At 40.4% G+C, this 22,120-nt stretch overlaps 1 protein-coding gene across 1 annotated transcript in view; it reads left to right on the top strand.

Moving 5' to 3' along the window:
• The window catches only part of PRICKLE2 (prickle planar cell polarity protein 2), a 96,025-nt gene that overhangs the window by 18,810 nt on the left and 55,095 nt on the right, over window positions 1–22,120 (top strand). Inside the window, 1 exon segment of the mRNA XM_074198819.1 lies at window positions 20,888–21,001. Coding sequence (XP_074054920.1) covers window positions 20,888–21,001 — 114 coding nt within the window.

Raw genomic sequence — 22,120 nt, forward strand, 5'->3', positions numbered from 1 at the left:
GCACCTCTCAAAACTTAAACTGATTTGTGTTAGCTGTTATGTTATACATCCAAACGTATAATGACTGTCCCCAGGAATTGAATGGGGTCTTGGAAGAGTTCAAACTCTCTCTCCTCCATCCCTGTTCAGCCTAAGAGGAAGGAAGGAAGTGCATGTCAAGCTATCATCTGAATGCATGGCATGGCCATTTATTAAAATGGTAACAAAGATGATTTTTAATTCCTTCCAGGGACCTTTCCTTATACTTCCCCTCCCCCCCCCCCATTATTAACCTTGATGATGCAGTGAGGATGCCTGGATCATTAATGATGCAGCTATCATTCACCATTCCTGGCTCAAGGTTCATGGTGCCAGTGTATTAGGGCCACCATTCACTTTCAGTCAACTCCTTTGCAGCTATTTATATTTGAGTAGCTATTTGTGCCGGGCGGCGAGGCAGGGAAAAGACAAAGTTGTTTCTCTCCCTGTGCCCGGTGGGTGATTTTTCCTGGTAGGACAACCCTAGGGAGGAAAATGGAACCTAATGAACCTTCTAAAAACCCATAAAAACCATCATTAGACTTACCAATCTTTTTGTTTATAAGAGTCTCATCTTCGTTCCATCCTTCTTCCCACCATCTCTTTCTAAGCACGCTGAGCCTGATGTCGTTGATGCCGCTGGGATGGCTCTCACCAAGACTAAATTAGATGCAATGTCTGTCTCCTAAACTGCATCTCACATGATCCTACTACTATTTACCTTCTCTCTCTCTCTCTCTCTCTCTCTCTCTCTCTCTCTCAAATGGATTTGATTCTAGACTTTAAGGGATGGCTGAAACTCTAATGTGGCCTCCCACACTGTTGATGGGAAGCCATTCCAGGAGCACTATATTGTTGACTTTGGCCTCTGAGATGCACTGATGTCACTGGATGACAATGCTAAGTATGCATCCTTTAATAAAACTGCCAATTAATAAACCCATTTTTAATGGAGCTGTCAGAGATGGGCCTCGAACTCCTCCGGTCCTGGGGCCTTAAGTACTTTGCCAGATGGGTTTGTGGAGCAGCAGTGTAAGACCAGACTGAACCTGTAGAGACTTGTTGCTGATGTGTACTGAATGGGTTTCCCATTCAAGTCCTGGCTCATTTAAAAGCCAGAAAAGGAAGAATAACTATTGGATGTCCCAGTGCTCATCTTGAAAGGTAAATGGTTCTGAGCATTTCCATAAATGGTTTGTAGAATAGCAGAAGATTGGGAGTGGCCCTGTCATCTCAGTCTTCTGAGTGATTCCACATACAAACCCACTCACTGCTGATGAAGCAAGGCTTGGTGGCTGCTGTGACAACCCCACTGGCAGGTCAGAACCTTGCCAAAGGAGATCAGTTGAGTCAATCAATGAATATGTTTTAAGGGTGCTGTGAGTATGCAAGAAAAAACATGAAAAAGTCCCTGACCTCAGAAAGCTTCCAGTCTATTGAAATGAGCAAGAGACTGTAGATCAATGGAATCCCCATTATACCCTACCGAATGAATGGTCATTGGACTTCTGTGCTTCATAGGAAGCCTTGTGTCTGATACTGTGCTAAGGAGTGAGGAGAGAAAGAAAGGCAAAAGATGTCCCCTGCCCAACTGCCCCATTTTACAGATGATGAAACCAAGACCCAGAGAGATGAAACATCTTTTAAGTACTTAGATTAAACATCTATTAAATATCTACTGTGTTTGCTAGTCCAAGGAAAACAAAATCAAGGAGGTCACATTCTAATGGGAGAAGACTACCTGCAAAGAATTTTGAAAGATATGGGGAAAAATCATTTAATTCCCTTTGTTCCCAGAGATTGTTCTGCTAGAAATATAACTCAGGGATGTCAAAGAGAAAGATTTTCAAATATAAAATATTAAAAGTATCATTTTAAAGTGAGTTTGGCATTAAATCACATCACAACCTACACACACAACTGGAAACTGTGTGCCCATTGATTAAGGGCCAAACAAATTGTGTTTGAAGTCATAAGATGCTGTTGCACCATAAGAAAGAGAAATCGTGATGATTTTGGAGACATGTGGGAAGACTTGTATGAACTGATGCAGAGTGAAGAAAGTAGAACTGGAAAAACAAGACACAAAGACTACTTATTATAAACAATCACTAAAAGGCATTCTAGGTATAATGACTAATCCTGTTTCCAGAAAATGATTGATGAAGCTCACCTCTCTAATCGGGGGAATTCTGGGTGTGGAATGTTGTATTTGCTATATCAGACTTGGTCATTGCTTAACTGTTTTTCTATGAAGTGAGAGGGAGAAGGAAATTACTAATGGAAAAAAAAAAGATAAATAGTAAAACATTTTTAAAAAAGAATTAAACTCAACTCCACAAACAGTTAATTTGAACCCATTGTATTAGTTCCTGAAGATACCAAAGCAAGAATAAAACTCCTTGCCTTCAAGGACCTTCAGTGCTATTGAAGATAAGAATCAGCCCATTCAACATGGCTGTTTCCAATCCAACTCCAGTTGCCTACCACTCTTGAGCATTACTAGACTGTTTCCTGGCATCTGTAAAAGGTTTTTGTTTTCCTGGAAGAACCAACTTCCCTGCAGAATTTTCCCCTGGCCTTTCTCAAGCACATGTCTTTAATGGAGCCATCACGAAGACTAATTAGAACAAAATGTTTAGGTGTGATTAAGGGAAGCTATTTTGATCCATAATTTTAGTTTCATCACTTAGCTTTGAATGATTCTTCCGATAATATATTCATTCAAGAAACAATTATTGAATGTTCTTGGGTACAAGATACCATGAGAGTTGTGTATTTTTAAAATTATGAATGAAGTTTTTATTATGTGTTTACCATGTACAAAGTTAGGAGGCTCAGTAGATAGAGGTGCAGGCCTTGGAGTCAGCAAGACTCATCTTCTCAAGTTCAAATACAGTCTGTCACTTACTAGTTATGTGACTCTGGACAAGTCACTTAACTAACCTCTGTTTGCCTGAGTTTTCTCATCTGTAACTGGAGAAGGAAGTGGCAAATTATTTCAGTGTCAATGCCAAGAATACCCCAAGTAGACTCATAAAGAGTCAGACACGGCTGAACAACAGTAACAAATGTACAGAGCACTGGGCTACATTCTGGAGAGACAAAACAGAAAATTAAGCCGGTCCCTGTTCCCCAGGAGATCACTTGATGGGGGAGATGACACATAGGGCCCTTAAGGTGCTGATGTGGCAAAACATGAAAATACGTCTTCCTCAATGTCATTATCTACTGTTGCTATTCCTGGGGTCCTTGAGTTCAGGACTCTAGAGGAGATAACGGTCAAGATGGTGAGGGTTTGACTTACCAGGCTAGAAGTTATAAGTGTCTAAGAGATAGACAAAGTGATCTGAAGTTCAGAGGAAGGAGAAATCCCATGTAGTGGGGAGATTAGGGAATGACATTTATACTGGGCTTTGGAATGAGTAGGTTTTGAACTGACAAATATCATGAGATCATGGATTTCAAGACAAGAAGGACCCTCAAGGACTAAATCTCTTACTTTAAAGAGGAGGAAACTGAGACCTGGAAAGTTGATAGCATTTACCCAGGATCACACAGTTATTTTAAACTTAGGGCTATGAGACTATTGACCCTTCATCCTTTCTGCTACACCATATTAGAATGGGAAACAATTCTAAGAGGACGGGACACTATGAGCAAAAGCACAGAGGTCAAGAGGATGTCAATGATGGCATCACACAAACAACTGGAGACAAAGAATGTACACCCATTGATTAGGGAATGGCTAAACAAATTTTGATGGAAAAAGAATGTGAGTTGTTGGAAGTAAATCTAAGAGACTAAGTTCTAGCTAGGATGGATTGTGGAGGGAGGGCCAACTGTGATTGATGGGTGAACAGGGTCAAAACCCAGGATGCCAATGTCTGTACCCAAGAAAATTAGGTTTACAGAGTAAAGTGAGGCTCCCTGCTAGAAAACCTCTGTGCTTTTTTTCATAGCACCCCTTCTTCTTAGAATTCTCTCCCATTCCAATATGGTGCAATAGAAAGAATGATGGATCCACTGTCTCTCCGTCTTGAATTTGAATTAGCTCTGCAGCTTACCACCTGGGTGATCTTGGGTTAATGCTTTCAGCTTTCCAGGCCTTGAGTGCTCCTCTGTAAAATAAGTCTTCCATCCCTGAGTCAGTGGAGCAGCACCCTGATATGGACAACCCCAGCAGCCACAAAAGCCAGCCCAGGCTCTCCATTCTCAGACACACAATGGACTCTCACAAGACATCTGGAAGGAGGCCCTGGCTTCCCTAGATGAAGCCATGGTCGCTCCCAATTGAGGAGTGGTTGGGTGGGAAAGGATGGGCACACTGCACCATCTCCCTGGATGGCATCATTAAGGGCCTCACTAATTAAGGAGCTTGCTAAAAGCATTGGCTGCTCTGTTCATCCAGTTTTCAGTTGTGTCATTGACTCTATTTAGGGTTTTCTTGGCAGAGATACTGGAGTGGTTTGTCATTTCCTTCTCCAGTTCATTTTACAGATGAGGAAACTGAGGTAAACAGGGTAAAGTGACTTGACTGGGGTCACACAGCTAGGAAGTGCCTAAGGCTGGATTTGAACTTATGAAGATGAATTCTTGCTCAGTGCTCTAAGGTGCCACCTATCTGCCCCTTCAAGTTCTGCCCTCTAGACTCTGATACCACCCAGTTGCCCTTTCAGGTCCTGCTCTCTATGCTCTGTAGCACTACCTAGTGGCCTCTTCAGATCCTGTGCTTTGTGCTGTATGGTGCCCTCTACTGCCCCCAAAACATGGCATAGTAGAGAAAAAAGGACTAGTTTCAGAGAGAGGACACAGGTTTGAATCCTAGCTCTCTGCCCCTTACTAGCTGTGTTATGTTAGACAAGTCCTCCCCTCGCTGTGCCTCAGTTTCTCCATTAGCAAAATGAAGAGGTTGGACTAGAAGACCTCTATTAGGGCCACTTCTTTTTTTTTCTTTTATTTATTTAAGGCCCACAGCTAGGCAATTATTAAGTGTCTAGACTTAAATTTGAACTCGGGTCCTCCTGAGTGTGCCATCCACTGAGCCACTTAAAGCCATTTCTAACTGGAAATCCATGCTGCTCAGATCCTAAGGAGGTATATGGCTGTCCTCTCTGATGGCAAAACGAGGAGCTAAAAAATTAGAATTCCATGGGAAACAGAAATTTTAAAAGAAAATAAAAATTTATTTGTCAATAAAAGAAAAAATTACCTTAGGAACTAAAGAAAAAGTCAAAATTCAAGACATTATTATGAATCTAACTTACAAAATATCCAAGAACTTGGTGGGGCAGACAGGAAGTATGTAATTATGTGGCAGCACTGCCCTAAGCTCTGGGGATTCACAAAAGGGCGCCCTCAAGGAGCTCCCAATCTAGTGGGGGTCGGGAGAGATACTTTGCAGTAGGTATAGAGGCCAGTAGGAAATGGCCACTGCCTGCCAATGGGCTTCATTCAATAAACTGGTAAACATTTTTTATCAGAAAAGTGGCCTGGTTGGAACTGTGCTATAGAAAAAAATGAATCTGGAAAGGCAGGATGGATTTGAGGGGAAGGAATGGGATGAGGGTTCTATCAGTTGAATGGTTGTTGAACAAGCCCATGTGATAGAAAACAAGGTCCCAAATGCAGTTGATAGAGTAGGGGTGGGAAGATGACAGCCACACAGGAGAAGCAATCTGGATGGAAAGTTAATGATATCTGGCACTTTTGCATATGGTAGCAAGAGAGAGTCGAGTCCAGGATGGCCCTAGGGTTTTGAACCTCAGTGATGAGGAAGTCATTGGTATCACTATCAGATATTGAAAAATAAGAGGAAGGAGGGTCAGGTTTCTGGAGGAAGACGCTTGGTTTAGATGTGCTGAGTACGGTTTCTGGTTAGTCATATTTTCTTTTTTGGTCAACTTTCCATCTCCTGGAGTCTGGAATGCATTCCTTCCTGTCCTCTGCCTTCTGAGCCTCTCTTGAGGAACAGCTCAGGTGCTACTCCCTGCATTTGAACCTTCCTCCAACTTGGGGCTCTCCCTTGAACTTACCTTTTTTATTTCTTTTGTAGCTGTTCAGTCTTTATTTACCTTCTGAAAAATTTCCCCTCAATGGATTGTAATCCTCATAAGGGCAGGGAGTCTTTTGTTTGTGTCTTTGTATCCCCATCTCTACATATAGTATCACTTATATTGTAGATTTTGAAAACTGCTGAGTTTAAATGAATACATTATTAATTTGTAAGAGATTGATTCGATAAGGAAAGGGACAATCTAATTTGAGTTTGTAATATAGAAAAAGATTCATGCTAGAACCACCCACTTAAGTACAAGAAACTGGTTTGGAATTGTGAAACTCCTGACCAATGGTGGAAATGATGAAAGAAACCTTCCGTGGTCATGAAAATGGTCTCAAAGTCCAATGTCCTTCAAATGGGGTCATTAAATTGTACATAAGGATCTCTATTTAATTTAATTTAATCTACAGATTAAATTATCAGTATCTCTATTCTATTTTTATTTATTTTTCTTTTTATTATTTTCTATTATTCTGAACTTAAGAAATAAAACACACATTTCCATAACATAGTAATAAGATAGGAAGGGGGGGAGAAAAAGATGTACATAAAAACATTTCTGAATTACATTTTAATCTGGTTTGGGTTGCCCTCGAGTTGAGGAGGGCTGCTTATTTGACCCCTCTGCCTCATCCCAACTGTCCCTTTATGGATAAGGCATAGAAAGCTTGATAAGCAGAGCTTGTTTCTGGGCTAAGCCATGGCTCTTGACCTTGAGCCCAATGGATATTTTTCTACACCATTCCTCCAAGTTGAAGGAGAATGTTACAGTAAGCTCTGGGGCATAGATTACAGAAAAGAGATTACCATGTTTACACAGGAGACTGTCTAGTGGAGGTGTCTGTGATCTTCTAAAGCTTTCCTCCTCTGGCTAAAGATTACCAGCCTACCCCCTTCTAGGTGTGTGAGAACAGATGAGGCAATCCCTTGAAAAGATCTGGAGGAAGGAATCCACTGATATGGTGGGTTTGGAGTCAGGACCAGGGGTCGCCCTCGGCTCTGGCAGTGAGACCCCATGCGTTGCTCTCAACCTTGGCTTTCTCGTCTGGTGGTTGACCTCTGAGATTGTTCAGTTTCTGGATTTATTAACTGCCATCAATCACCCCAAATGACCATGAATATGAAAACAGACTTAGTTTCAGAGTCAAGATATGAGTCCAAACCTCAGTTCTGCCACTTAGTCCTTGTGCATTGTTGGCTAGGTCACCTAACTCCTCCAGGCCTCAGTTTCCCTGTCTGTAAAACAGGGGGATTGGATTCAGTGCTTTTTCTAAGATCTCCTTCAGCTTTGAGAAACAGTGCGGTGTAATTGTCTGGAAGAGCTGGGTTCGAGTGTCACTTCTGACCCTGCTCTCAGGACTCCCTAAGACTGTAGGTAGCAGAGGAGGAGTCAGCCTGGATTGTTAGAGGGTTAGAGTTTCTTGTGCTAATTAAATCCTAGATCTGCTTGATAACCCAGGGACCATTTTAGGGACAGTTCAAGTTCTAACCAATTCATTGCCCCTCGGCACAGTCCTTTGTCTTCTCATCCTGCCTTTCACCAATAGATGAAAAAAGTATCCTCTACTTTTAATGGTTGATTTTTTCTTTAAAAGAAAAAAAATCATATAATTATTCTAATAATAAATACGATTCATTTTAGAACTGCCAGCTCTGATATTCACATCTCTGCTGTCCTACATTAGCACAGTGAAAAGTTCATTATGTTCTCATTATCAAATGTTGACCTAATGTTCACGGTATTCCTGGAAAATTGCCTACAAAGATTGGTATATTGACTCCTCATTAGGGATAGTATTCCAGCTACTGAAAACACAAAGGCAAGGAGGGAAGAAAGGTGTGTGTGTGTGTGTGTGTGTGTGTGTGTGTGTGTGTGTGTGTGTGAGAGAGAGAGAGAGAGAGAAGCAAAATCGACCTAGAGGGACTAGTATAGAAAAAATAGATGATACAAAGCTATCATCTCCAGACCAAGAAATTAGACCTTGACTTAGTAGAAAATAAGAGATCACACATTAAAGGATTTAAAATTTTTATTTCAATACTTCAAAATATCCACAAATTTACTGGTATGAATGTTCCTCTCACTGGTGCAAAACCCTAGCCCTTCACACCTTAATAAATAGACTTTATAAGTCTTCCCTCCAACCCCCCCCCCCCCACCAAAAAAAAAGTCATTGCCTGGTAGACAAGGTACTGGAGATAAACCTCTTCGAACTGTGATGGACGGGTCACATGCCAACACTGTTTATTCCAAATGGGTTCAAATGTTAATTCTTTCTAATTTGGTGAATCCCCATTAGACCATTTGGGCCCCAGAAAAGTGGCTTGGTTGGAATTGTGCTATAGAAAAAATGAATCTGGAAAGGCAGGATGGATTTGAGGGGAAAGAATGGGATGAGGGTTCTATCAGTTTGAATGGGTGTTGAACAAGCCCCCTCCTTCCGGAACTCTAACATCACTTGATAGCATAATGAAGTTCACAAGCAAGATTTTTATGGTTATTTGAGCAGTAGATCGTCCTTTTTGTAAAGTTGTCAGATTATCTCAGGACTCCCTTGGATTACTACTCTCCTAATGTATTTTAGGAGTCTCTTTGCCTCTACTTTGTTGGGTACATTTTAGCTAAAGGAGCAGTAGGGTAAAGAAATAGAATATGGTCATTATTTCCTAAATCAAAAAAGAAATCATTGCTGTTCCTCTTTCAGACATATAGAAATTATATACAATAAAAAGAATGGACTCAAAGATCAGTTAATAATAGTGTTTCTCTCCACCAGAACTGGGAGATCTTTTTTTCTATCGGAAATTACTGACACCAGAATGGGTAGTGAGTAAAATAATGTTCTGTAGTTCCAAATAATAGCCAGTTAAAGGAAAAGCAAGATTAAGTAAAGACTTAAAAGGTAACACACAGAGATTGAGAGCTTGGTGGAGAAATAAAGGAGATAGAAGGAGGGAGGTTGAGTTGCTTGTTAGAAGAATGTTAATGAAGGCTAACAGTTCTAGTTCCATCCCTCTGTTCACTGGGCTGATAAGTTATCATCTGTTATCACTGCCCTGTGAAATAATAATTAGCAGATTAATCACTGCTCATAGCTTTTCCACTGCTCTTTTTTTCTTAACTATGCAGAAGCTTTGCTGTGGCGGCTACCCCAGGGAAATTAGTTTCTGGCCTCTAGAAGCAGTGGCTAGAACAATGCCACTGGAAGAAAGCTAACCAAAAATAGTTGACTGAATTTAACATTTAGGTGCTGTCCTCATAATATATTTCCATAAGGGCATTTGCCATTCAAAGTTGGCTCTAAGAAATTATTTTTATTTTGTCTCCTGTTAGTTGAGAAAATTAAATGAGCTAATGCATGAAAAAGTTCTTTGTACACCTAACATATTAGCTATTACTATTGTAGCTGATTATAATAATTAGATTATAGCCTCCTCAAAACCAAGAGCTGGATTTTATTTCATGTTTGTAGCCCTGGCATCCAACATAATCACTATCACTTAGTAAATGTTTGTTGAATTGAATTAAAGGGTTACCTGCAATCAGAAGGAGGCTGGCTGGCTTTTGTCTTCCTTATCCCCAAAGATTTCTCATTTCTGTTCTACAATAGGGGAAAACCATAATGTGACTTATTCAGAATGAGATAATCTAAAAAAGGTTTTATTTGGCATTGTGGTATTCTGAATCACTATGTGTAGAGTAGCAGTTCCTTCTGAAGTGAGCTTTGATTCATCGAGATTTGAATTGCTTGGGCATGTGGCAACAGGGCAGTATAGGAGACCACTAGGCTTGTAAGGGTTTGTGGCAAGCCAAGATCGAATTATAGATTTTCTGTGGAAAATTCACAGAATGAATACTAATGTCTGACATTTACATAGCAGCCTTGTGAGGGTTGCTGAGTGTTAAACCAACACCATTTAATTGGATCCACACACCAACCTTTCAAATTGGGTTTAAATGTTTTAACTTAATTTTATTTATATGTATTTAAATATTTTATTATTTGAATCTAAAGAATTCTCACTTTCTAGATAGGGAGACTGAGTCCTAGTAAGATTAAATAATTTTCTCAAAGTCTTATTATCACAAAAAGAAAATTTAAACCAATGTCTCCTAACCCCAGATTCAGTATTTTCACAATAGCATGATATTGGAATATTGACATGCAAGTAAAGTGTATATAGCCTACATGTGTAGGTACCCCTCTGTACTACTATGTGGTGGCAAGTGTGTGTATATATATTGTGTATGCATAAGTAAACATGTGTACATGGATTTTGAATATTTAATTTATATTTTTACTATTTAATAATATTTAATTTAAATATATTTATATGTTTGTGTATGTGGTAGCCTGAGGATCTTGAGTCATAATCAATTCTGATAACAAGGAAAAGTAAATGAAGAGTGTTAGATATCCTTTGAAATGACGACAATTGGAGTATTGAGGAGTTGGCCCCCTATGTCTGTTCCCAAATGGTATCTTACCCTGTCTAACAAAAAGATATCCTGAATGTCTGCAAGGGGTAGAGTAGGGCCTTTTTTTTCACAAGATCTTAAAAAAAAAAAAAAACCTTGAGGTGTTGGAGAATATACCAATTTGTGACACTGGGAGGGTTTTTTTGTTTAAACCCTTAGAAAGTGAGAATCCTTGTGTCTTGGCACAGATGCATTTTTTAAAATATTGCTTTATTCATAAGTATACATATATCCTAGACCCGAGGACAGATCTGGGTCATGTGAATTCATCGGAGTCGTGTTTGCCGATACTTATGTTAACAGGAAACATTCCAGAACTGTTAAAACCCAAGCTTCCTGCTCTTGAGTAAAAGATCCATTTGTCAAGAATGTGTGAAGTGCGCCATCTTTGTTTTCTTGAGGCCCAGCCCAAGCAAGGGCTCCCAGGCCACAAATCATCAGTTCCCAGTTGCAGAAATGAGAAAGGCTCCTAATTATTTGATTTTCAGACACCTGCCTACCCACGTGCCTGCTTAATCAATCAAATCCGACAAGCATCTACCGGGTGCCAGATACAGTGCTAGGAGGTGGTGAAACCGAGATAAAAAGGAAACCTCCCCAGGTTTTAAGGAGCTTTCAAAGTGATCTCTACGTGTTATCTCAGGCAGCCAGGTGACGCAGTGGATAGAGGTCTGGGCCTAGATTTGGGAAGGCTCATCTTCATGAGTTCAAATCTAGCCTCAGACACTTCCAAGTTGAAACCCTGGGCGACGAAAACCAAGCTATGTATATGTGAATACAGAAATACAAAGTAATTAATAAAGGTCAACATTTCCATCACATTTTGAGGTTTGCAAAGCATTCTACCTTTGAGCTTTTATATATGCCTATGAGAGAGGTGCTGTGATTATTCCTATTTTACAGATGAGTAAACTGAGTCTGAGAAGTTAAATAGTTGTCCAGAGTCTCAAGGATAGTACTGGCATAAGGCAGAAGTTTCATACTCCAAGTATCTACCATTTCACATAGCTCCCCTTATTATGAGACTGTTTTGTGTTTTCAGCAAAGAAAGAATGCAAGTTTGTTTTGTCTATTAGTTGTTTGGGGATTTTTTTCAAAAAGTTTGCCATTTCCTTCTCCAGCTCATTTAGCAGATGAGGAAATTGAGGCAAACGTGGTAAAATAAGTGCAGTAGAAAAAGCACTAGATTTGAAGTTGGGACCTGGGTCTGAAACTTGTTTCTGCTTCTACTACTTGTATGACTTCAGGCAAGACATTTCAGGACTTCTGGGACTCAGTTTCCTAAACTGTGAAATCAAAAAAAGTAGACTAGAAAGCCTGTTGGGTCACCACTTTTAGCTCTAAGTCACTAATCTAAGGGATTCTGAGAAAGACAAGGTGGGGAAATCACTGTTTAATCTACTGACTGTAAACTTGGAATTGCCCCTTGTAGAGATGGAAGGACTTCACAGGAAACCTAGTCTAAAACTTTTTTTTTTTGACATAAGGAACTGAGACCCAGAAAGGTTCGCTGACTTGTGTGCCCACAGGGATTTTATATATGAAGCACAATTGGAATTTGAACCCAGATCCTTTACCTCCCACACTTTTTGTGATTCTGAACACTTTTTCCAGATCCCTGGGACTTTTTTTTAAAAGACAGATTGAAGCCGTTACTAATAGATAATTTCTCTTACTCAAAAGGAAATGTATATCCTAACTGAAATGGACAATTTAATTTTCTGGTTGAAGAATGGACTTTAAAAGGGAAACAAGGTAAAGAGTCAGGGGAGGGAGAGAAAGACTCACTAATGTGACTTAAAATTTCAGTATATGAACCTAGGAAGTAATGGGATCATTTTCCTCAATTTATTCAAATACAGCTGGCTTGGTTTTAAAGAACTTTCTAGCGTCTCCTGTAAGAGTTGTTCTCTCCCTTCTCTTTAAAGAAAGATGTTTTTCCTTCATCTTTTCTTTTCTTTTTTTTTTAAACACAACAGTTACTTAAACTGCTTACCCCTGGCAAAATGAAGGGAATGGTCTGATTTTATTTTGCCTCTCTTTTATCCCTGACCCATTTTTTTTCCACAATGTTTATGTGAGAATCCAACAGCATATTGGGGGAGCCAGAGCTTAGAGGAAACTTGTTCCAATGTTGTTGCCTGCTTTCTCCTTTAGAAGTCTCTCTGTTGCAACCTCTCAATGAGCTTTTTATTTCCAATTTTGATCTGAAGCGTGTGGGATAGAGATAAGGGTGACAGAGATGTTGTTTAGGTATTAGACTGTAATTTTTTTTCCTTCCTAAATTGTTTAAATTGAAATCTGAGCATTTAAGAGAAGGGTTGGGGGGGTTGTAGGTGTTTCAAGATGGGGTGCTATTCATCCTCTCAAATGAAGGTCATTTACAGAGTTCTTGAACCAAAAAAAATTTGCAAAGGGAGGAGGAACAGAAACACAGGCAGAAGAAGTCCATTTCCACTCTCTCTGCTCAGAATTGCTTTGTTAAATGAATATCATTTAAATATCCACCCAGGGAACCAGCGTGCACTTTTAATAAAACAAAACAAAACAAAAACCAGCTTGGTCCTGGAGGTCTGTGTTGTGTTGTATGGCTTGGCTTCACCATGACACCGCTCTCCAAGGTGGCCCATTTCTGCTTGTCATCCCTCCTCTGGGGTCACCATTGATTGCCTCTCCATGTGGCAGGTAGATTAACTGAGAGACAAGAAGGTTCCAAGTCTCTTAAAATGTAGACTACGGAGACCAGGAAATAAAGGCCCAATGTTGCGATTCGTCCCTCAGTTAATATAGGCGTCTATAAAATCTTCCCCACGTTTCAATGCATGACATGGCTTGCCAGAGATGAGTTTGGTGTGTTCCATTTTTGGAGCATTTTGCATCCTTCTACCTGTCAGCTTGGACTCCCGCTAGAAGTCAAAATCACAGAACGAGGACAGCAGGATGTGGGAGGGACCCACGGCTGACCCTTCCCTAGACTTGGCTTCCTTCTGGATTCAGCCTGGATTGTCTCCCAATGTCTCCCATAGGCTTAGTCATTGGTCCCAAAGACATTAACCATTTTACAAGGAGGTAGCCTGGCGTGGCAGAAAGAAAACCAACCTGTATGCTGAGTAATTTAAGGTTGGAAAAGCCTTCTTCATAGGTCTTCCAGTCTCTTTATTTCACAGATGGGAGAACTGAAACTCTGGTCCTGTTAAAGGTGGGATCTGGACCCAGGCCCAGCATTGGTGCTCTGTCAGCTCACTGAGAAGCTGCACTGTGCTTAGGGGTTCAACTCTTACCCTCAAGGAGCTTATAGTCTATCAGAAGAAGCAAATACGCACATATGGATAAAAACAAACTATGTAAAAGAAAAAGTGGGTTTAAATTCTGTCTCTGCCTCTTGATGCCTGTATGATCTTGGGCAAATCACTTGACTTCCATGTGTCTCATTTTACTCCTCTGTTAAAAGAGGGGGTCAGATTAGATGACTATTGGTCACTTCCAGATCTAGATTTTTTGGATGAGGCAGTTGGGCTAAGCGATTTGTCCAGGGATACACAGTGGTAACTATAAAGTGTCCACAGACAGATTTGAACTCGGGTCCTCATGACTCCAGGACTGGCTCTCTATCCACTTCTCCACCTAGCTCCTCCTAGGAGACTATTTTAAAAAAATTATAGGGTAATTTCAGGGGTGGGAGACATGGATGACTGGGTGCTGGGGAAGAATCAGGAAAAGCCTTCAACTTGAGAATCTGTAAGAGATATGATCATTGCAATAACCATTCTTGATTCCATTAAATTGGTAAAGAGCCATGCTGTCGATAGCAGAGAGGTGTTGGATTTGGGCTATAGAATAAGATATATACGTACACACATACATGTGTATATACATATACACACACACGCACACAGATATATCTGTATATTCATATTATATGTATCTGCAGCCATTGAAGGTATTCATTTTGCTTGACTACATATATTTTTTACAGAAAATTATTTCTTGGGGGCAACCAGGTGGCACAGTAGATAGAGCACTGGCTCTGGAATTGGCAGGCTCTGGATTCACACTACTTACCTAACTATGTGACCTTGGACAAGTCCCTTAACCCCATTGCCTTGCAAAAACCAAAAGAGAAAAAAAAAAGAAAAGAAAATTTTTTTTTCCTTCTTACCTATGGATTGGAGGGTTAGGAGGGCAAGAAATACATTTCTGGACATTTTAAAAAAGAAAAGCATTGGTGCAGATGTGAATTGTTTCATGTGCTTTCAAATGACATCGCTGTATTGTCAGTTTTATTTAACTGTTTCACTTTGTTCGAAGAGGCCTCTCACCATATGAGAGCAATCTGCAAGTGCTTGTGATGTTAAAAACAAAACACATCAGTAAAACTTATTAAAAATCAAATTTTAATGCCTTACATGGGATATGTTGCTTAGGCTGAGCATTGAAAGATGCTAAGAGGTGTAAGTGATAACGGACTGCAGTCCAAGCATGAGGCAGCTGAGGCAAAGGGGCAGAGATGAGGAATGGAATACTATGTGTGGATGTGGGGTGCGGGGAAGGGGGACAACACTAGGTTCCAAAGTCAGGAGCCCTTATTAATATGGCTGTGAGCAAGTCACCTCACCTGTCTTCACCTCAGTTTCCTCATCCAGAAAATGAAGGTGATGATGGATGACAAATTAACTTGTATATAGTACTTTAAGGTGTGTCAAACACTTTACCTCTATTATCTTACTTTATCTTCACAACAACCCTAAAAAGTAGGTCTTACTATAAACCCCTTTTTTCTAAAGAAGAAACTGAGGCAGATGGCTAAATGAATTGCCCATGGAGATACAACTAATACAAAGAGGCAGAATTTGAACCCATTTCCTTTTTCTGTCTAGATCTGGTATTTATCCTACATGTTGTTTCCCCAAATATAATCACTGACCTTTCTAGAACTCTTCAAGATTTCCATAACTTTCTACTCATTGTCTCATTTAAACCTTACAAGCACTCCTAGGTTGGCGCTACTGCAAGTGTGATTATCCCCATTTTACAGATGAAGAAGCTAAGATTCTAAGAGGGTTAACGGGATAAATGATGTTAACTGTACTTATCCAGGGGATGGGGATCAGAGTGCAGATCTTTTGTCCTCTATCTGCCCTACCTCCCTTGCTAGATTGTGGTGAAGCAGGGATATAGAAACAGGAATGGAAGTCCTTTGGAAACTGCTAGAACTGTCTGGTGCCAGATGTCATTATTTATTATTGTGCTTTTCCCAAAATTCAAGCTCTCCTTCCATTCCCTCTCCCTCACCCCCTTCTCTCCACTTTCCCCATCAGCATGTGACTCTCTCTGGAGAAATGCTGTCAAATCAGCAGCTCCTTCTTAATTAGCACAAATTTGTTGCAAACTGGGCGAGGCCCCAGAGCCTTACTCTCTTTATTCTCTCTAAATCTCTTCCCAGCCCAGAAAGGAAACAAACTTCCAGCCAGCCCTTGCCATTGCCAGGGCTTAACCAAGACCTTAACCAAAGACTCTCAGTGGCCATGTTCTGTAAGCCTACTCGTGATCTTCTGTGAAGTCCCCAGTGAAGGAAAAGGCACCTTAGAGTAGACATTCCTAATATTTTCTGTCATGGAACCCTTTGGCCAACTTGAATGCCTAAAAAACATAGGAATACAAGGAAAACCAGTCATCTGAAATAGTTATCAAATATTTTTTCAAAAAGTTCATGGATTTGGGGTTAAGAAACCTTGACCTAGGATGACTTCACCTAGTTCGAGTTCAAGTCAAATCAAACTTGGTGCTTAAATCTCAGTCTCACTTTGAGGTGGATGCATGCTCAGCAAAGAAAGTAAAGGGATGGGCAGCTAGGTGACACAGTAGATAGAGTACCAACCCTGGAGGACCTGAGTTCAAATGTGACCACAGACACTTAATAATTGCCTAGCTGTGTGACCTTGGGCAAGTCACTCTTAAGGCCTTTGCCTTAAATAAACAAAAATTTTTAAAAAGTGAGGGAGTAAAAGGAGGTTTCCAAATAGGCAAGGATAACTTACCAGCGGTTGTTGTCCATAGACTTGTTTATTTCCTCATAGATTTTAGAGAGTAAAATATGTTCAGGCAAAAAAGAACTCATACACAGGACTTTTCATGGCTGGAGCCGAATGGATTTTTGTGTGCCAGTAAGTACACTGAATATTTCCCCTCACTGGTTGCTTTCATTCTATTTATTTTGGGCCATACAGTAGTTTTATTATGGAGAAGGATGGAGGGAAAACATATTCACCATTTCCGAATTCAGCCAGAAACAGATCGGGAATTCAGGGTAGCTATTTTTTGCCTTCTCTCTCCAACCCATCTGCTTCCCTCTGTATTCTGATGAAGATTGCCAAGGGGGAAAGGGGACCCATTCTTGGACATGCTAGAAGAATATATTTTTTCTCTTGGATTATCAAGCAATTCTAAAGATGAATTCATCAGCAAACATTTCTTATCATCAATTTCTCCTCTTGCCTCACATTAAGAGGAGGTTCTCAGAAGATATTTCAGTTGGATTGAAAGGGGAAAATTTTGTATCCCCAGCTCTTAATATATGGTATGCACTTAATGAATTTTTATTGACTAATTTAGTGATGAGTATTCAGAGATTAAAGCCAAAAGAATGCCATTATCAGAAGAGATCTCATTGGGCATCGAATCAAACTCATAACCCAAAATGAACCTCTACTCTAAAAGGTCTGACAAATGTTGATCAGTCTTTCTGTAGAGACCTGCAGTAATGGAGAGCTTCCTACCCCTTCCTAAAGCAGTCCATTCCACTTTCCATTTGCTCCAGGATGGTAAAATGAATGAATAAATGAATGAGGGAGTAATCAAACCGACCTATGACTTGATGTTCATGCCAGAGCTCTTGTTGAAATGAACAATGGCTTTGATTGGGAATGAGGAGTCATGAGTTCTAGCTCCCTTCTTGTTCATCCTCTAGCTGGCTAGATTACTCTTGATGGGACACATCTGGGTTTCTCATTTTCTTCATTTGTGAAATGAGAGATTTAAACTAAATGATCTCCAAAGCTTCACACACACACACCCCTCTATAATTCTATGATTCTCTCTGGAATCTAGAATGGCAATATGTTGATTTGGCTATTGGATGGCAAATGAATCCTCTGAACAATTTTGAAATTGACCCACAGACATTTATTTCTATCTAGTGATCAATAAATCAATATTGACACACAAAATCTCATAACGTAAGCTTATCTTGTGGTTTGGTTTTCATAAGCTTAATAATAATGCTTAGTAATTTTTTTTTGGTCTGGACTTCTGATTTTAGTGATGGAGGAAACTTCTCTCCATTGATGCAGACACTCGCCTGAATCTTAGAAAATTACCTATTACCCTGAAAGGTTGTTAATCAGTCACTCAATAATACATGTTAATTCATTTATTCATTTACTACTACACATTGGGTACCATGCTAGGCCCTGAGGATACAAGACAAAAAAAGGAAACAGTCCTTCCTTACAATGGGGTTTATGGAGGGAGGAAGGAAGGAAGGAAGGAAGGAAGGAAGGAAGGAAGGAAGGAAGGAAGGAAGGGAGGAAAGGAGGAAAGAAGAAGGAGCAAATGAAGAAAGGAAAGGAGGAAGGAAGAGGAAAACGAAGGAAGGAGGAAAGAATTGGTGGGGGGGAGGAAGGACAGCAGACAGGAAAGAAGAAATGAATGAGAGTAGAAGGAAAATTTGATTTATTAAGTACTTGCTAGATACTGTCCTAAGCACTTTACAAATTTTGTTATATGTTAGGATAAGTAAATGAAGATTACAGAAAAAAATAAATACATGGCAACTAGAAAGGGACTGTATCAGAAGCAGAGTTTGACCCTAGGTCCTGATTCCATAACTCCCGAGTTATATACCACACTATACAATAATAACAATGATGATGATGATGCAACCATTATATATATTGAAGTGTTCAATGACTTTACAGTCATTATCTCATTCTCTTGCACACTCACCTGCACTTTAAAATGATTTTAAACCCCATTAGATTTTGGGTATATCTGACTGGGAGGAGATTTCATAAAAGCCCAATACCAAGCAGCCCCTACAGAGGCCTAGGCACTGAGCACAAGGATTTGGCTGACCTTCTTAAGCTTCCAAGAGCCTCTAGGGAGGACTTTGGTTGGCAGAGTCTCACACACACACACACACACACACACACACAATCAAACTCTAATTATACCATCCTTATTATTCCAAAATGAATAATGAATCATTCAATATTAATAATTGTTCCTAATGTGACATAAACCTAGCTGGAATTGGGAGATTGATGAAATGATGTTGAACCAGAGGACCTTTGGCAGGTCACTGGCCCATGTGGTCTAAGGTATTCACCACCCCCATACCCCCAGGGGCTAAAATGGACAGGATTCATTCAATTTGGCATACTACCAAGAGAATAGCATGGGAGAAGCTCTCCCTTCCAATGAGAGGAAAAGAGGACATGATGTTGGATCTTAAGTCATAGCATCCTAGACTAAGAATTGGAAGGGACCTCAGAAGATATCAAGGTCAACCTCTACATTTAAAACTGAGGAAATGGAGGCTCAGAGAGACAGAGGGTGATGTGCCAAGCTCACTCAGCAAGTAAAGTATCTGAGCCGCAATTTGGACCAGGTCTTCCTAGCCACATGGTGAAGTAGATGGAAAGTTGATCCTTAAGCCAGGAAGACCTTGGGTCAACATGCTTGTGACTATGTGACCCTAAACAAATAAGTCATTTCCCTCCCAATGTCATAGGCAATCCTGTAAGATGATACAGAGAAGGTCCAACTCTATATTGGAAGAGGGAGTTTTCTCCTCTAGAAATTTCCAACACTCCCCAGCCCTTCTAATTCCAAACCCAGGGTGCTTCCCACCACCTCACGCTTCTTCTTCTTCTCACATGCAAGCAGATGATTGGCCCCTGGTCAGCCTCTAGTGCCAAATTAATTTATGACTTGGGCTCTGTGCGTGTATGTGTATAACTCAAGTGTTGTTAATCCCTATGCTACATTAATGAATTGGAGGGACATAAAAGGTGATTTAAGCCATCCTTCTGCATTGCCTCTGTGTCTGTCCTTGCCAGATGCCCCTGAGGGATGAATCAGAAGTCAATACTCCAAACTCAGAAATTCTGTAATAAGACATTTGTTTATGTACAGCCTTGGTTCTCTAGTAAGACGATACACTCACACACACATTCACACACACACACACACACACACACATACATATAAAGATGACTTATATTTCTTAACTGGTTATTTCAAAGCTAAAGAGGTCAACTGTCACTTCTTGAATGCATTTAGGTTTTTCCCTGACTCTTCACCTAAAACTCTCAAAATAATTGGCCACCTAATGAAAGAACTTTGGTAGAATCTAACCGATCCAATTGATTTGATTTCCCTGACTTCCCTCTTCTCAGCCCCCACCGAATACCTTGTTTTCCTGGAGCCATGGGTAAGGGATTCTTGAAAAGTGAGTTTTCCATGATGTCATTGGAACAGCATGTAGATCTTTCCCTGCTCCTATAGATCCTGCTGACGTGATCCTTTCTTTACATTCTGCTATTTTCCACACTTTAATATAAAGGAGCATGCCCATAGCCATTCATAGGTTTTGTGAAGTTTTGAAGAGCCGATTTTCTTTCAACATTGGGTCGTTGATGACTCCAGTTGGGTGTCAAAACAAACAAACGTCAAGAGCCCAAGAATATATGTAAAAATCACAAACACGAGCCTTCCCAGAAGTTCATGATATTTAATACCTTAATAATTATTTCTAATTATATGCTCAGGAGCCTGGGGATGAGGGAAATGCTCTAAGAGCCTTCAGCCTTGCAATAGTGGGGAAGGCCTGGAGGGCTTTTGGTGTAGGTGGAGGCTGAGGTACCCGAGGAGTGTGTTGGATGCCAAGGAACAGCTTTAACCTCCAGTACAGAAACAGGCACTGACATATCCCCTTGGCTAAGGATGCACGCTAACATGCCAGACTCCACCTGAGAAAATGCTAAAGTCCAACCTTTGGGAATTCCTATGAGAAGGCCCTCCCGTGGGCCTGCCTTTCCCAGCATGAATATCCAGATCCCTTTTGCTAGCAAAAGGGATCTTACCTCCATCCTGGGCAAGGAAGAAGCTTCACATTCCTGAGGCAGAATTCATACCTGTTCAGGTGTTGATTTGTTCCGGGGCCTTCTGCCTGGCATGGTTAGTTACCACATTTTGATCTTTTGGTACAGTCTGAGGGGACCAATCAGGGGAATAATCTCTGCATCTGTGTGTTTTCCGACCCCTAGGTTCACCAGTATTATAGCTGTCTCCCAGAAGAGAAGGTGCCCTATGTCAATAGTCCTGGAGAAAAGCTGAGGATCAAGCAGCTCTTGCATCAGCTGCCTCCACACGACAATGAGGTAAGGAGTCAAGACCATTCCAACAAGCTGCTCTCTCATATCTTTTGGATGACAAATTACATTGTAGGGGTAATCCCTGTACCACCACTTGAGGCTTCTTCAAAGAGAAAGTTGGGCCTTTATATTTCAGACTTATATTTCTCTTTTGTCTGTGTGAGCCAAAGTAAACTCACTTAGATTCCTGAGGAGTTGGGGGGGGGGGTAATCTAAACCAGGGGCTTAGATTGGAGGGTATTGTCCCTTGTGGCCTCTCTCAGCCAACTGACGACCCAGAGCATGCGCAGGATGAAATCAATGGCTCATGTCCATACTTGCTCAGTCTAAGAAGAAAAATCTGTCCATTTGGTGATTGCTTATATTGGAACTGGATAGAATTCATTTTGCCAGTTCTGGCCTAGCAAACATGCTGGGGCTCTCATTAATTTTCTGCACCATTACCTGTGCATTGATTGCACAGTTCTTTTGGGGGATGAGTTAGGGAGCTAGATTTATAATTCTGGATACAATAGCAATGGCCTATTATGGTTAATATTTATATAGGGCTTCAAAGCTTATAAAATACTTTATGTATGTTATCTCATTGGACCCTTACAACAACCTAAAGAGGGAGGTGTTATTATTTTCAGTATTTTATAGAGGAGAAAATTGAAGTGAGAAATGTATGAGACTTGCCCATAGTCCTACAGCTAGTGAGTCTCTGAAGAGCTATGGGGTTTTGTGTCACTATGGAATTTATGTCTTTTAGTTTGAAAATTTGGAAAAGAGGTTGCTTCTTTAACAAGCAAAAGTCAGGGTCATTTATATTTCCAATCCTTGAAATCACCTGTGAGTGTGAATTTTGAGATGTTCTTTTAAAGACCCTAGGCCACCAGATTTACAAACTGGATATGAATTTATTTTAAATGCTGGGGGGGGGGAGGGGAAGGGAGCTAATCCCATAAAAAGAAGTTGTTTTCCAAACCCAAACGTTAACAGGGTTCATCTAAAAGACCTAGCTTAAGATGTAATGAAAGACTCTCTTTTTGAGATGAGTACCATTCATCTGATACTAACTTGTAGGTTGAGCCCCCAAAGACCAAACCCTAATAGGCTGAGATTGAACATTTCTAAATTTTAGCT

The sequence above is a fragment of the Macrotis lagotis genome, chromosome 8 (genome assembly GCF_037893015.1).
Source record: "Macrotis lagotis isolate mMagLag1 chromosome 8, bilby.v1.9.chrom.fasta, whole genome shotgun sequence".
Lineage (NCBI taxonomy): Eukaryota > Metazoa > Chordata > Mammalia > Peramelemorphia > Peramelidae > Macrotis > Macrotis lagotis.